The 12,896-nt window shown below is 40.8% G+C and overlaps 1 protein-coding gene across 11 annotated transcripts in view; it reads left to right on the plus strand.

Annotated features, from left to right (window-relative positions):
• The window catches only part of pcm1 (pericentriolar material 1), a 137,966-nt gene that overhangs the window by 108,943 nt on the left and 16,127 nt on the right, over positions 1-12,896 (plus strand). For 8 of the 11 annotated variants that reach the window (XM_078217892.1, XM_078217806.1, XM_078217822.1 and 5 more), the window contains 5 exons: positions 34-175; positions 602-724; positions 2,191-2,327; positions 8,145-8,279; positions 12,647-12,844. In XM_078217892.1, the coding sequence (XP_078074018.1) occupies positions 34-175; positions 602-724; positions 2,191-2,327; positions 8,145-8,279; positions 12,647-12,844 (735 nt within the window). The remainder of the gene's footprint in view (positions 1-33; positions 176-601; positions 725-2,190; positions 2,328-8,144; positions 8,280-12,646; positions 12,845-12,896) is intronic. The other 3 variants (XM_078217831.1, XM_078217841.1, XM_078217877.1) reach the window with 1 other exon arrangement.

The following is a 12,896-nucleotide window of genomic DNA, read 5'->3' on the forward strand; positions in this document are numbered from 1 at the left end:
AGCATTTCATTATCTCCCCTTAATACTTTTTAGGAAGTCTGTGGAAAAACCACTGACCATCAAGTACGGCTAGATCTACAACAACATGATGATGCAGAGTATATAGAATCCTTGGAAAATGCCAGCATGTTATCTACCTCTTCCAATTTAGAACCCTTTGCTAATGATGATCTAGGTAAGTTTTGCAGATTAGTTCTAAATTTTAAACTGGATAATAAACTTTTAACAAATATAATTGGAATGACTTTTTATTTCCTGTGTTTAACTAGTCACTCACTCAATTCCATACTGTATTGTATTGTTTTATACTAATTTTGAAATGTTGATTTGAATGTGAAGTGACATTTTAATATAAATTCTGAATTTGGTGACAGAGTGCAGTTTCCTAATATAGTTGCGTAACGCATTCTTGTGCATTTTTAATCTGTATCATGAACGGCTTTCCCAGCTAATGACATGACTTCAACATGCAGACCTCTACACTTTTAAGATTTGAAATATTCCTTTATAACTTAGTCTACCTATCAGTATTTTAAATGTCTGCAGCAGTAAAAAATGTCCATCTGCCTTTTTCTATGGCTTGTGCTTTTTATGAATACAGGTAATACTGTCATTCATTTAGACAAAGCCTTGTCTAGGATGAGGGAGTATGAGCGGATGAAATTTGAAGTTGAAAATAACCAGATTGTTGATGTGTGTACCAGTGCCGTCAAATGTGCTGAAGGTAATTTGGAAAGGGATGTTCAACATTAAATGATACGCTAATTATGCAGAAAGGTATACTTTGTCAGATTTAACCCCGAGGTGAGCTTCTAATCAAATATCTACGCTGTAACTCAAGACTGTCGGTTTTCATCTCTGAACCATCATCCATCTCATCCCCTGCTTCAGCTCATCTGCTGCTGAAAACTTTATTCTTTGTCTTTATTACCTCTAAGATTCCAGCATTCTAAAACCCTTCTGTCCACCTCACCTCTATCTCACTTTCACCTTTTAAAATGCTCCCTAAAACATACCTTTCTGCCCCCAATGCCTCTTTTTGTGGCTCGGTGTCAAATTTTATGTGATAATAATTCTGTGGTGCTTTCCTACATTAAAGGCACTATACAGATGCAAGTTTTTATTTTAACAAAAAGAAACTGAATGGGAAGAACAAAATATTGTCCCATGCTACCTCTGCAGTTGCCTTCACCTTCCATGCCAATTTGCATCCATTACTTTCCACTCTAACCATACTATGGTTTGCCTTTCCCTGCTTTGCTTTCTTCAGCCACCAATTCAATGTACTTGAAATTACTTGCAATCTTAAGGAACCTCCTAAAAGCCTATCTCAAACTATGCTTAGTAACCTGCTTAATGTTCATGCTTCACTGAAAGCACCTTGGTAAATTTTGTGATACAGTGCTATATGAATTTGAGATCATATATCATGCATGTTGTTCTTCAACATTGTTTGAAAGTAACACAGCTTCCACTTTGATACCCTCCTATGTTCAATGGATTTCTGTTTGTGCTTAAGTTCTTCTCTGCTCACTTGCCCCTGTTGTCCCCACTGAAAACAATGTGTATATGAACACTAGGGTGTGAAGGAAATTGACCAGCATTGTCTCTGGTATGGTAACACGCATCTAAACGAATAATGTAACATTGGTTCACACTGGGGATGAAATTCAACAGAGCATCAGAAAAGTTGGCAGAGTTAGTACTCTGCACACCAACCATGCCCAACCAGATTGAGACCTGTGCTAAATTTGAGCCTTGTGTTGATGCTGCAGATGGTGCTTCCCTGCAGCTTACTTGTTGTTGAGGATGGAAAATTGGGCGGTTACTATGCTAAGCCAGACGGCAATAGGGTCTAGGAGCAAGAGGTGATCACATGGAAGGCCTCAAGCAGGCCTGGGTATTTTTGTCGATTGGGGAGGTGGGGGTTCCTGCTACTCTGGAGCCCACAAAAATAAAGACTGAGAAATTCTTGAGCCTTGTTTTATGTGGAGAACGTGGAAGAATGGCACTAATTAATCGCTCCTTTGGAGAGCTGGTGCAGATACAATGGGTTGAATTGTCCTTTTCTGCGCTGTAACAATTCTGTTATTCTGTGAAATCTGTTCATTTCAATCACTGCTGTGTTTTTTCTCATAATGAATGGAGGCAATTTATATTTATATTCTTTTACTTCCACGATAAAATCAGCTGGATATACCGCTGCGAATAGCTGTACGATAGATCACATTGCTGATGCTTCTGATGTTACTTGTCCTCGCATAGACACACAACAACTGGACAAGCAAATAAAAGCTATCATGACAGAAGTAATTCCATTTCTGAAGGTGAGCTGCAAGTGAAATGCAAGATTTTAATGAAGTGTTCACTTTGGGACTTTTATCTTCAATTTTAACACATTTTGAAAACTTAAATTGTTTTTATTCCTAAAGTTAGGAGAACATATAAAAATATATGAGGTTTGATGAGCTGTGAAAAGGCATTAATTTTACTTTGGTACTTAGTTGTACTGATACCACTTCTTTCATTCAGCCTGCGCAATTAAGTGAATAGGATGCGATCCAAACTGGAGAAACCTTTGTGATTCTGTGCCTTTAGAGTTTAATGCACAAAAGCACTTGGTCCTTCCTTGTGTACAAATGGTAATGCACCTCTGTTGTTACCAGTGGCAATTTTGTTCTGTTGTAATTATATGAAATGAAAGTTCTTAATGACTTATATTTGAATGAGTTAAGCATTTTGACTGACTCCATACCGGTTTCCAAAAAAGAATGTCACTGCCATTGAGTTTTTTTTCACTATTTCTACACTAATTTCAAAAGTGGCTCTCACTGCCATTGAGTTGTTTTGGTTGAAAAGTCGATATTGCAGCAAAGTGCATGTCTCGATGATTTACGCATTTTGACTGACTCCACACTTGTATCCAAAGTGGGAATCACTGCAATTCAAAGTCCAGAGATGTGTGGGTTAGGTTGACTGGCCATGATAAATTGCCCCTTTGTGTCAGGGGGATTAGGAGGGTAAATACGTGGGGTTACGGGGATAGGACCTGGGTCGGTGCATGCTCGATGGGCCGAATGGCCTCCTTCTGCACTGTGGGGATTCTATGATTCTAAGATTCTGTGATTGAGTCGCTTTTGCCAAAAGGGGGATATTGTGGCAAAGTGCATATCGCAATGAGATAAACATTTTGCCGTACTCCACACGTTTCCAAAGTGGCATGCACTGCTATTGAGCCATTTTTGCCCAAAAACGAATATTGCGATAAAGTACATATCTCAATGACTGACTCCACACTTGTTTCCAAAGAGGTTCTCACTGCCAGTGAATTTATTTTTTGCCAAAAAACTGATATTATGAGGAGGTGCATATCTCAATGAGTTAAGCATTTGATCCTCTCCACGCCAGTTTCCAAAGTGCATCTCACTGCCATTGAATCATTTTTGCCAAAATGCTGATATTGCGGCAAACTGCATATCTCATTGACTTAAGCATTTTGACTAACTCCATAGTAGTTTCCAAAGTAGCTCACGCTGCTGTTGACTCCTTTTTGCCAAACAACTGATATTTCAGCAAAGTGCATACCTCAATAAATTTGTATCCAAAGTGGCTCGCACTGTCATTCAGTCGTTTTGGCCAAAACGTTGATATAGTGGCAATGTGCATATCTCAATGAGTTAAGCATTTTTTCCTGTTCCACACTAATTTCCAAAGTGGCTCTCACTGCTTTTGAGTCGTTTTGGCCAAAAATCCCATATTGCAGCAAAGTGCATATCTCTAGGAAGTGACAAAGATGATTGATGAAGGTAGGGCAGTGGAAGTTGTCTACATAGACTTCAGTAAGGCCTTTGACAAGGTCCCTCAAGGCAGACTGGTACAGAAGTTGAAGTTGCACGGGATCAGAGGTGAGCTGGCAAGGTGAATACAAAACTGGCTAGGTCATAAAAGACAGAGGGTAGGAGTGGAAGAATGCGTTTCTGAATGGAGGGCTGTGACTCGTGGTGTTCTTCAGGGATCAGTGCTGGGACCTTTGTTGTTTGTTATATATATATAATATATATAAATGATTTGGAGGAAAATGTAACTGGATTGATTAGTATGTTTGCGGATGACACAAGGGTTGGTGGAATTGCGGATAGTAATGAGGACCGTTAGAGGATACAGTAGGATATAGATCGGTTGGAGACTTGGGCGGAGAGATGGCAGTTGGAGTTTAATCTGGACAAATGTGAGGTAATACATTTTGGAAGGCCTAATACAGATAGGAAATGTACAGTAAATTGCAGAACCCTTAAGAGTATTGATAGGCAAAGAGATCTGGGTGTACAGGTACACAGGTCACTGAAAGTGGCAATGCAGGTGGAGAAGGTAGTCAAGAAGGCATACGGCATGCTTGCCTTCATCGGCTGGGCCATTGAGTTTAAAAATTGGCAAGTCATGTTGCAGCTTTATAGAATCTTAGTTAGGCTGCACTTGGAATATAGTGTTCAATTCTGGTCGCCACACTACCAGAAAGATGTGGAAGCTTTGGAGAGGGTACAGGAAAGATTTACCAAGATGTTGCCTGGTATGGAGGGCATTAGCTATGAGGAGAGGTTGGATAAACTTGGTTTGTTCTCACTGGAACGACGAAGGTTGAGGGGTGACCTGATAGAGGTTTACAAGATTATGAGAGGCATGGACATAGTGGCTAGTCAGATGACTTTCCTGGGGTAGAAAAGCCAAGTACTAGGGGACATAGGTTTAAGGTGCATGGGGAAAAGTTTAGAGGAGATGAGCGAGAGAGGTTTTTTTTACACAGGGTGGTGAATGTCTGGAATGCACTGCCTGGGGAGGTGGTGGGATCAGGTACAATAGCAGCATTTAAGGGGCAACTAGATGAATACATGAATAGGATGGGAATGGAAGGATGCGGATTCCGTAAGTGCATACAGTTTTAGTTTAGGCAGGCATCATGATCGGCGCAGGCTTGGAGGGCTGAAGGGTCCGTTCCTGTGCTGCACTTGTCTTTGTTCTTTGTTATTTACTGTTTAACAAAAAGTTGGCAATTTTTTTGCAAGTTTTTTTAAAAATTTCAATTTCTGCATTTATTTTGTAGTTTGGAATGTAATTTTAAAGTTAAACTTACTGAATAAATGAGCCCTTTTAGTCAGTATATTGGCCTCTGGTGTGAATATATTATGCACGAATGGCATTTTTTTAGTGCATTATGTTTCTGTTTGTACTCTAGCAACCTGCCTTGAATTCTGTACTGCTTACCTTGACATATTTACATCTTTACATCTTTAGCTTCAAGTATCCTTGTTATGATGTCAGTATTTGGACTAGATGTACATTCTTCCAGTCCTAATTCTCCTTGTATTAGCATAGTGCTTTAAACTTCGCTTTCTTACTTACACCACATTATTCTTAATTCAGTCTGCACTTTCCTTTTTTCTTATGCTGAACATTCTTCTTGCAACTTCCTTCACACACAATTGGAGATGAGTTCACACCTGATCGTGTTATTGAAAGCAACACAAAGGGACAACTCCTTTTGAGGCATTTTAACTTTGATCCAGGCTGGTCGTGAACGGTGACCCAGCGAATTGTATCCTGTTTCCACACAGTGTGAAGCATTGCTGTGTGCATTGAAATGTTGGTCCTTTTTTCCTGCTGTGCAACATTACTTAAAATTGAAGTTATAGAATCATAGGATCCCTACAGTGCAGAAGGAGGCCATTCGACCCATCGAGACTGCACCAACAACAATCCGACCCAGGCCCTATCCCAGTAACCCCATGTATTTACTCTGCTAATCTCCCTGACACTGGGGGACAATTTAGCATGGCCAATCCATCTAACCTACACATCTTTGGACAGTGGGAGGAAACTAGAGCACCCGAAGGAAACCCATGCAGACATGGGGAGAACGTGCAAGCTTCACACAGTCACCCAAGGCCAGAATTGAACATTGGTCTCTGGCGCTGTGAGGCAGCAGTGTTGACCACTGTGCTGCGAGTTTAATACGAAAATACTGTTTTTTGGACAGCCATGTCCCTTCCATAACTGTTTTCTGATTTTCAATATGTTGAAATCTAAAAATTGTTTGTTGTAGTGGACTGTTGTACTATTCACAAGATAGTTATGATGAAAGACCCATTTCAGCTCATCCATCTCGACAACAATTTCTCCATCCTGACGTTTTTCTTCCATGTGAAGAATTTCAGGTTTTTGCTGCCTTGAAGGGGATACCTTGATTATGGGATGGTATAGATTTACTGGTTTGCACATTTGTGACAATGGGCGAAACTTGATGAACCAGCTGGTACTTTCCTGTCATTTTGCATATTCATTCTACTCCATTCTATACCGAATCTACCAACATTCAACCTAACTTTGTCTCTTGCTAGTTTAAAATGTTATTCCTTTCTCTATTATCACATTTTGTCTTGTCAAAATCATCCATAATTAGATGGTGTTTGATTTATCGCTCGCTGAGGGCTCCATTTTAGTTGCTTGAAAGTTGAGTTACCCAATTCTTGTATTTTCTCATGACTTTACCCCTCAGCTGCAGATGTGGTTCAGCTGTTCGGTAACCAGTATTTCAATGGCCTTGCTGTGACAAACTGGATGTGATTATCATGGTGCAATTTGACTGTGGGAGTAGTATACACTTTTTAACCTGGCATCTTCTGACTTGCACTCTACTCAATTGGGTACATTATTCTGCTTTTTGTTTTCTTTGATTCTTGCTCTGCAGTGATTGGATATATTTAGTGCTGTGTCACCTACAGGATTGCCTTTGATTTTACTCTTAAATTATTTTGCTTAGACATAATACTTCTTCCCAGTTGGTGCTTTATCTTGGGATGCATTTATTGCAGTATCTAATCATAGTGCATAATAAAACACCTGATCCTCACTGATTGGCAGTTCATATCAACAAATCAAAATTCTACATTTAAACTTGTCCACCAAAATTGACTGGACCTTGAAAGCAATAATGGACCTATTTGCAAAACTAGACAATTGCTAATTATTTTCTTTTTTCCCACCTCTAAGTGGATATAATGAAGGGAAAAGGATGGAATTTATGGTTTTGAACCAAAACTCTGTAAATTTCCTATGTTTATAGAATTGTGTTGCAGTGCTGCTTTCAGTTTGTTAGATCAAAGCACAGCTTTGTTTAATCTAAAACTTTGTTACACACATGGTTTCTTGTAGAAACTGGTTTTCAGTTTCACTTGGGACATTAAATTGTGATCCTTTAATGTGCTACCTCATAATTCTAAGCCGGAAGGCCATTTCTTCTATATGGCTTATTCATAAGTTACGCCAAATTTGTCTCTTAGAACTGACAGCATTTGCATGATCAAAGGGGGAATCAGTCTCTTCGGAGAAATTATTTCCTCCTTGACTATTATGTGTTAACAGTATCTGCAAAGTTGCTCCCTGGCACAAACCACACATTACCCTAAGAATCACCATTTGGACTTGACCGCTATGGATGAAGTAGCCTTTTGATGATCTATTCTGATGCCTAAAGTCAGTTGACTTTCTCTCCATGAGTATCTCTTTTAATTGAATACTCATGGTCTCCAATGGACTGGCAAAGATGCTGAATAAAGGAAGAAAGATAACTTGCTTTGCAGAGATTTTCTTCATTCTTTGAAAAGGACGCATTCTTGCACTTTTGTCGCTGGTATTCTAGAGAATGAATGTAAGTTGACTAAAATAAAGTGATGCTCATGTGAATAAATGTTTCATTCTGCACAAGAGTGGACAGTTAGGTGAGTCATTAGGCATCAGATTTTGAGGGAATTTGTCCTTTTATGTGATTTTCTTAGAATATGATCTGATGTCATGTTAACTCCTGGAATGGGATAAGAAGGAAGACAACCATGGAAGATTAATAACCTTTATTTCTCTGTCTTTAGATTAAAAGTATTCTTTGTTTACCGGACAAAAAAAATAAGCTTTGTGAAGTTGAAGTTTGAGAGATACTTGTGTTTTTATACTGCTGTAGAATTTCATTTATTCTGCCCTGAGTTAGATGGTACAGATCTGTTCATGAAGTTTGAGAATAAATAAAACAATATTAGTAAGCACCTAATTATAAAGAATGCAAATTTTAGTTTGTTCTACTGGTTGCTTCTTTTCAGGAACACATGGATGATGTGTGCTCCCCACAGTTACTAACTACTATTGGACGCATGGTCCTGACCCTTACCCAGCAGAATGATGAAAGCAAGGAATTTGTCAAGTTCTTTCATGAACAACTTGGAGCCATACTTCAGGTTCGGTCTTTACAATCCCGTTACATTTTAATTTGTTAAAGTATTCCTGAAGTACTAAATGTATGGACAAGATAATGAAATCATCATCTGAGTTTGTTTGCTTCTGGATGTGTTTGTGCTTTCATTGGTATTGGGAGGGAAACAATCTACATTATAAGTCAATGTTCCTTCTAAGCTGCGTGGCCACATAGCAACCAAAAGCTTCTGCTTGGACTGTGCACACATTGGCCTCAGAGTTACCAGGTGCACAGCAATGCGCTTAAAATCATTCATGTAATTCGGGAAAGAAATAGAGGGTACATTGCTGTAAGCCAAAATGTGATGAAATGATCTGCAGAACACCTGGACAATCTGAAGATAGTTACCCAAATAAGACTACTGTGTGTGAATTTAGAAACAGAAATCCAGCAGAAAAGGGCATGATGTGACCATTACAGAGTCCTGGCTACAAGCTGAGCATAATTGTGTCTCTAATCAATTTAGACACTTCTTCTAAGGAATAGTAATAAAGGGAATTCATTCCTAGATTCTTTTAAATTCATTTACGGGATGTGGATGTCCCTGGCTAGCCCAGGGTTTATTGCCCAACCCTTGGGAAAGTAGTGGTGAGCTCCCTTGAACTGCTGCGGTCCCCAATTACAACAGCTTTCTAGAACAGTTATGTTTCTGAACTAACATGGCAACAGACATGTAGTTCTGAATAACAAACCCAAATTAGATAATTTGACAGTAAGGGAACACCTTGTAAATAATACATCATGACCCAGATTTTGCAGGAGGCAACGGTACTCGTTGCTGACATTGAATAAAGGTACGAATTTACATGATGCTATGGGCCTGAATTTTACTTGCATGGAAGGAAGCTAAATGGTATCTAATTGGGAAGAAAGGAACAGATCGTGTGATGCAGTGAATAGAAACCTCATCTACAGAATTCACAAGAATTGTTCTAGGGATGAGGAACTTCAGTTATGAAGATGGGTTGGAGAAGTTAGGGCTGCGTTCCTTTGAGAAGAGAAGGCTAAGAGGAGATCATATGGAGGTATGCAAACTCATTAGGAGTCTGGACAGCGTTGATAGGGAGAAACTATTTCCACTAATGAAAGGATCAAGAATGAAAGGGCACAGATTTAAAGTAATTAGTAAAAGAAGCAAAAGTGATGTGAAGAAAATCTTTTTCAAACAGCAAGTGGTTAAAGTCTGGAATGCACTGCCTGAGAGTGTTGTGGAGTCAGGGTAAATTGAACCATTCTGAAGGGAATTGGACTGTTATCTGAAAGGGAAAATGTGCAGTATTATAGGGAGAAGGTAGGGAAATGGAACTAGATGAGTTGCTCAGTTAGTGGAAAGAAATGCAAGTGAATTGCTGCTTCACTTGGCAAGAAGTTTTTGAACCCTCAACAGAAGGAGGGGAGGAGGTGAAAGGGCAGATGTATCATCTGCACTTATGTAAGAATGGGTAGGTAATGTGAGCATAGTGGTTATGTTATTGTATGAGTGATCCAGAGAGTTGGGAGAATAATCCAGGAACATGAATTAAGATCCCATCACAGTTAATTAACATATCTGGAATAAAAAATACTACCAGATTCTCATTGTTTAAAAAAGAACTGGTTCACTGATGTCCTTCAAGAAGGAAATCTGTTGTGCTTACCTGATCTGGCCTGTATGGGCAAATTGACCCTTAACTGCCCTCTGAAATGAACTAACAAGCTACTTACTTGAGGACAGTTAGGAGGAGAGGGCGGCACAGTGGCTAGCACTGCTGCCTCACAGAGCCAGGGACACAGGTTCAATTTCGGTCTCGAGTCACTGTCTGTGTGCAGTTTGCACTTTCTCCTCGTGTCTACGTGTGTATCCTCCGGGTGCTCCGGTTTCCTCCCACAGTCCAAAGATGTGTGGGTTAGGTTGATTGGCCATGCTAAATTGACCCTAGTGTCAGGGGGATTAGCAGGATAAAAGTGTGGGGTTGCAGGAATAGGGCCTGAGTGGGATTGTGGTTGGTGCAGACTCGGTGGGCCGAATGGCCTCCTTCTGCACTGGATGGATTCTGTGATTCTACGAGAGGTAAAAAATGGGATGTACTGAATTGAAAGCGCGATCAACCATGGTTAAGGAAAAAGACATTTTAAAACACTTAGTTCGAAGTTTACAATGTTGGCAGAGATTGTGAAACTGGGAGAATGGAATAGAGTCCTTATAGGAAGCTGGGTGGGAGGATGCGTAAACAAAGAGGTGTGGAAGTCAGTGGATTATACATATTGATTGACAGCCAAACCTCAAAAATGGAGATGGAAGTCTGAGATGGTCCAACTGAAGGTGAGGGGCAATTGGAAATCTGAAGCAAAGTTGATATTTTCCAGTTCAACAAGAAGTGGGCAAACAATGGGAAGTACCCTTCGAAGTATTTGGTGTGGCGTAATAAAAAAAGTTGCACTTGTGTCGTTTCAACCACAGTCCGCAAAGCAGGTAATTGATGAATTCAAGCTAAAAAAGCGGCACAGTGGCAGTCGGGCGGCTGCCTCACAGCACCAGAGGCCCCGGTTCAATTCCTGGGCTTGGGTCATTGGCTGTGTGGAGTTTGCACATTCTCCCCATGTCTTCGTGGGTTTCGTCCAGGTGCTTCAGTTTCCTCCCACAATCAAAAGATGTGCTGGTTAGATTGATTGGCTATGCTAAATTGCCCCGTAGTGTCAGGGGGTTAGCAGGATAAATATGTGGGGCCATGGGGATAGGGCCTGGGAAGGATTGTGATCAGTGCAGACTTGATGGACCAAATGCCTCCTTCTGCACTGCGGGGATTTTATGAATCTACGCAATGCAAGGAATGAAAGTGGAAATCTAACAGCCTGGCAGAGTTATAAAAAGCAACAATGGATACAAATAACATAATTATTTATGCAAAAGGAATATTAAGATATTGCAAGGAGTAGCCAAGTTTATAGAGAAGTTTTTGAATATATTTAGGTAAAATGAAGTGGTAAAGGAAATTATGAACCAAATAAAGACAGATGCAGGCGCAAGACTGTAAAAGCAGATAATAAAATGTCAGACTTGTTAAATTAATACTTAATAAAAGTAAAATACTGCGGATGCCGGAGATCTGAAATAAAAGCAAAGCACTGGAAAAACTTGGGTCTGGCAGCATCTGTGGAGAGAGAAACAGTGTTACCACTTTGAGTCCAATATGAGAAGAGTTGGATTGAATGTGAAATATTAACTTTGACTGCAGGGATTTGCTCTGATCCATCAATATGGGGAAGTATGAAATCATGCAATTTAGATCTGAGATTAAATCTTAATATTTTCTGGGAGATGAGAGCCTGGAGCTGAGGAAATACAAAGGGCGATTCTCTCAAAAAAATTCTAAGTGTCGAATTTGTGGGAAAACTTGAGTAAGTCACGTTGTTTTTTTCAGTGGGAGTTCACACTCGAATCTCCCACACTCTGTGCAATGCAGAGGCCACCAGCGTGAATCTCATTAGATTTTAGGGGGAGGGGCCTATTCCCACCCAGGAGGCTGAAACCAGCGGGCCTTTGCGCATGCGCAGTGGCCCCACACTGTCAATCCCCCATTTGCTGGCCAGCTGAATCGCTGGCCAGCCTGGGACCACCTCAGTGCTGCCCACGGCCCAATCGCACCCCCTCCCACACCCTTTCCCAGGCCCCCTATCCCATCATTCCCATCCGGCCCGCCCTAATCTTCAACACACACCCCCCCCCCCCCCCCACCCCAATCGCTGGCCTCCCTCCTTCCCCCATCAATTCCCATGCAGAGTGACAGTGGGATGCCCCCCCCCCACTAGGCCCTGCCCCCTTGGCACTGCCCTCTGCCCGGTGGGCAGTGCCAAGGTGCCCCCGGACATGGGCAGTTTGTCCTTTGGGCAATGCCTGTGGGCATAGGTTCACACTGCCAAGGTGCCCACCCCTGCCACCTGACCCTCTAGGGGGCTTCACTCCAGCGGGGTCGTCCTGATAGTTCCCCAAAAGTGGGAGCCTACTGTAAACCCCACCAGAGTGAAGTACTCTGGCGGGATGGGAGAGGCTAGCGGGCCATACTCATTAGCTGGACACTAAGGATTAAAGATTGAAATTATAAAGGTAAGTTGGATAAACGTAGCTTGTATTTCTTAAATTTCCAAGAACAAGAGGTGATTTGATCAAGGTATTTAAAATGATTAGCCGATCCAATATGCTATTGCAACAAAATTGCAACACAAATTGATGAGAGCTTTGTTCAGTTAAGTGGATCAAAATATGGGACTGAAGGGTTAAATAGAGTTCAGGTATTGATCATCCATGATAAAATAAATAGATGATTCCTGTTTCTATATTCTGTGGTTGAAACTTTGATTTTGTCCATGTAGGATTCTCTGGCGAAGTTTGCTGGCAGAAAACTCAAGGAATGTGGGGAGGATTTGTTGGTGGAGATTTCGGAGATTCTTTTCAATGAGCTTGCATTCTTCAGGCTTATGCAAGATTTGGATAACAGCAGTGTGGCAGCAAAGCAAAGATGCAAAAGATTGAAGGAAGTGGCATCTTTTAAGCAGCGTTATACAACTGAGGTGTGGTATTATGCTCATACGTTTACATATGTTATCTTTATTTGCAAGCATG

Source organism: Mustelus asterias, chromosome 1 (genome assembly GCF_964213995.1).
Source record: "Mustelus asterias chromosome 1, sMusAst1.hap1.1, whole genome shotgun sequence".
Classification (NCBI taxonomy): Eukaryota; Metazoa; Chordata; class Chondrichthyes; order Carcharhiniformes; family Triakidae; genus Mustelus; species Mustelus asterias.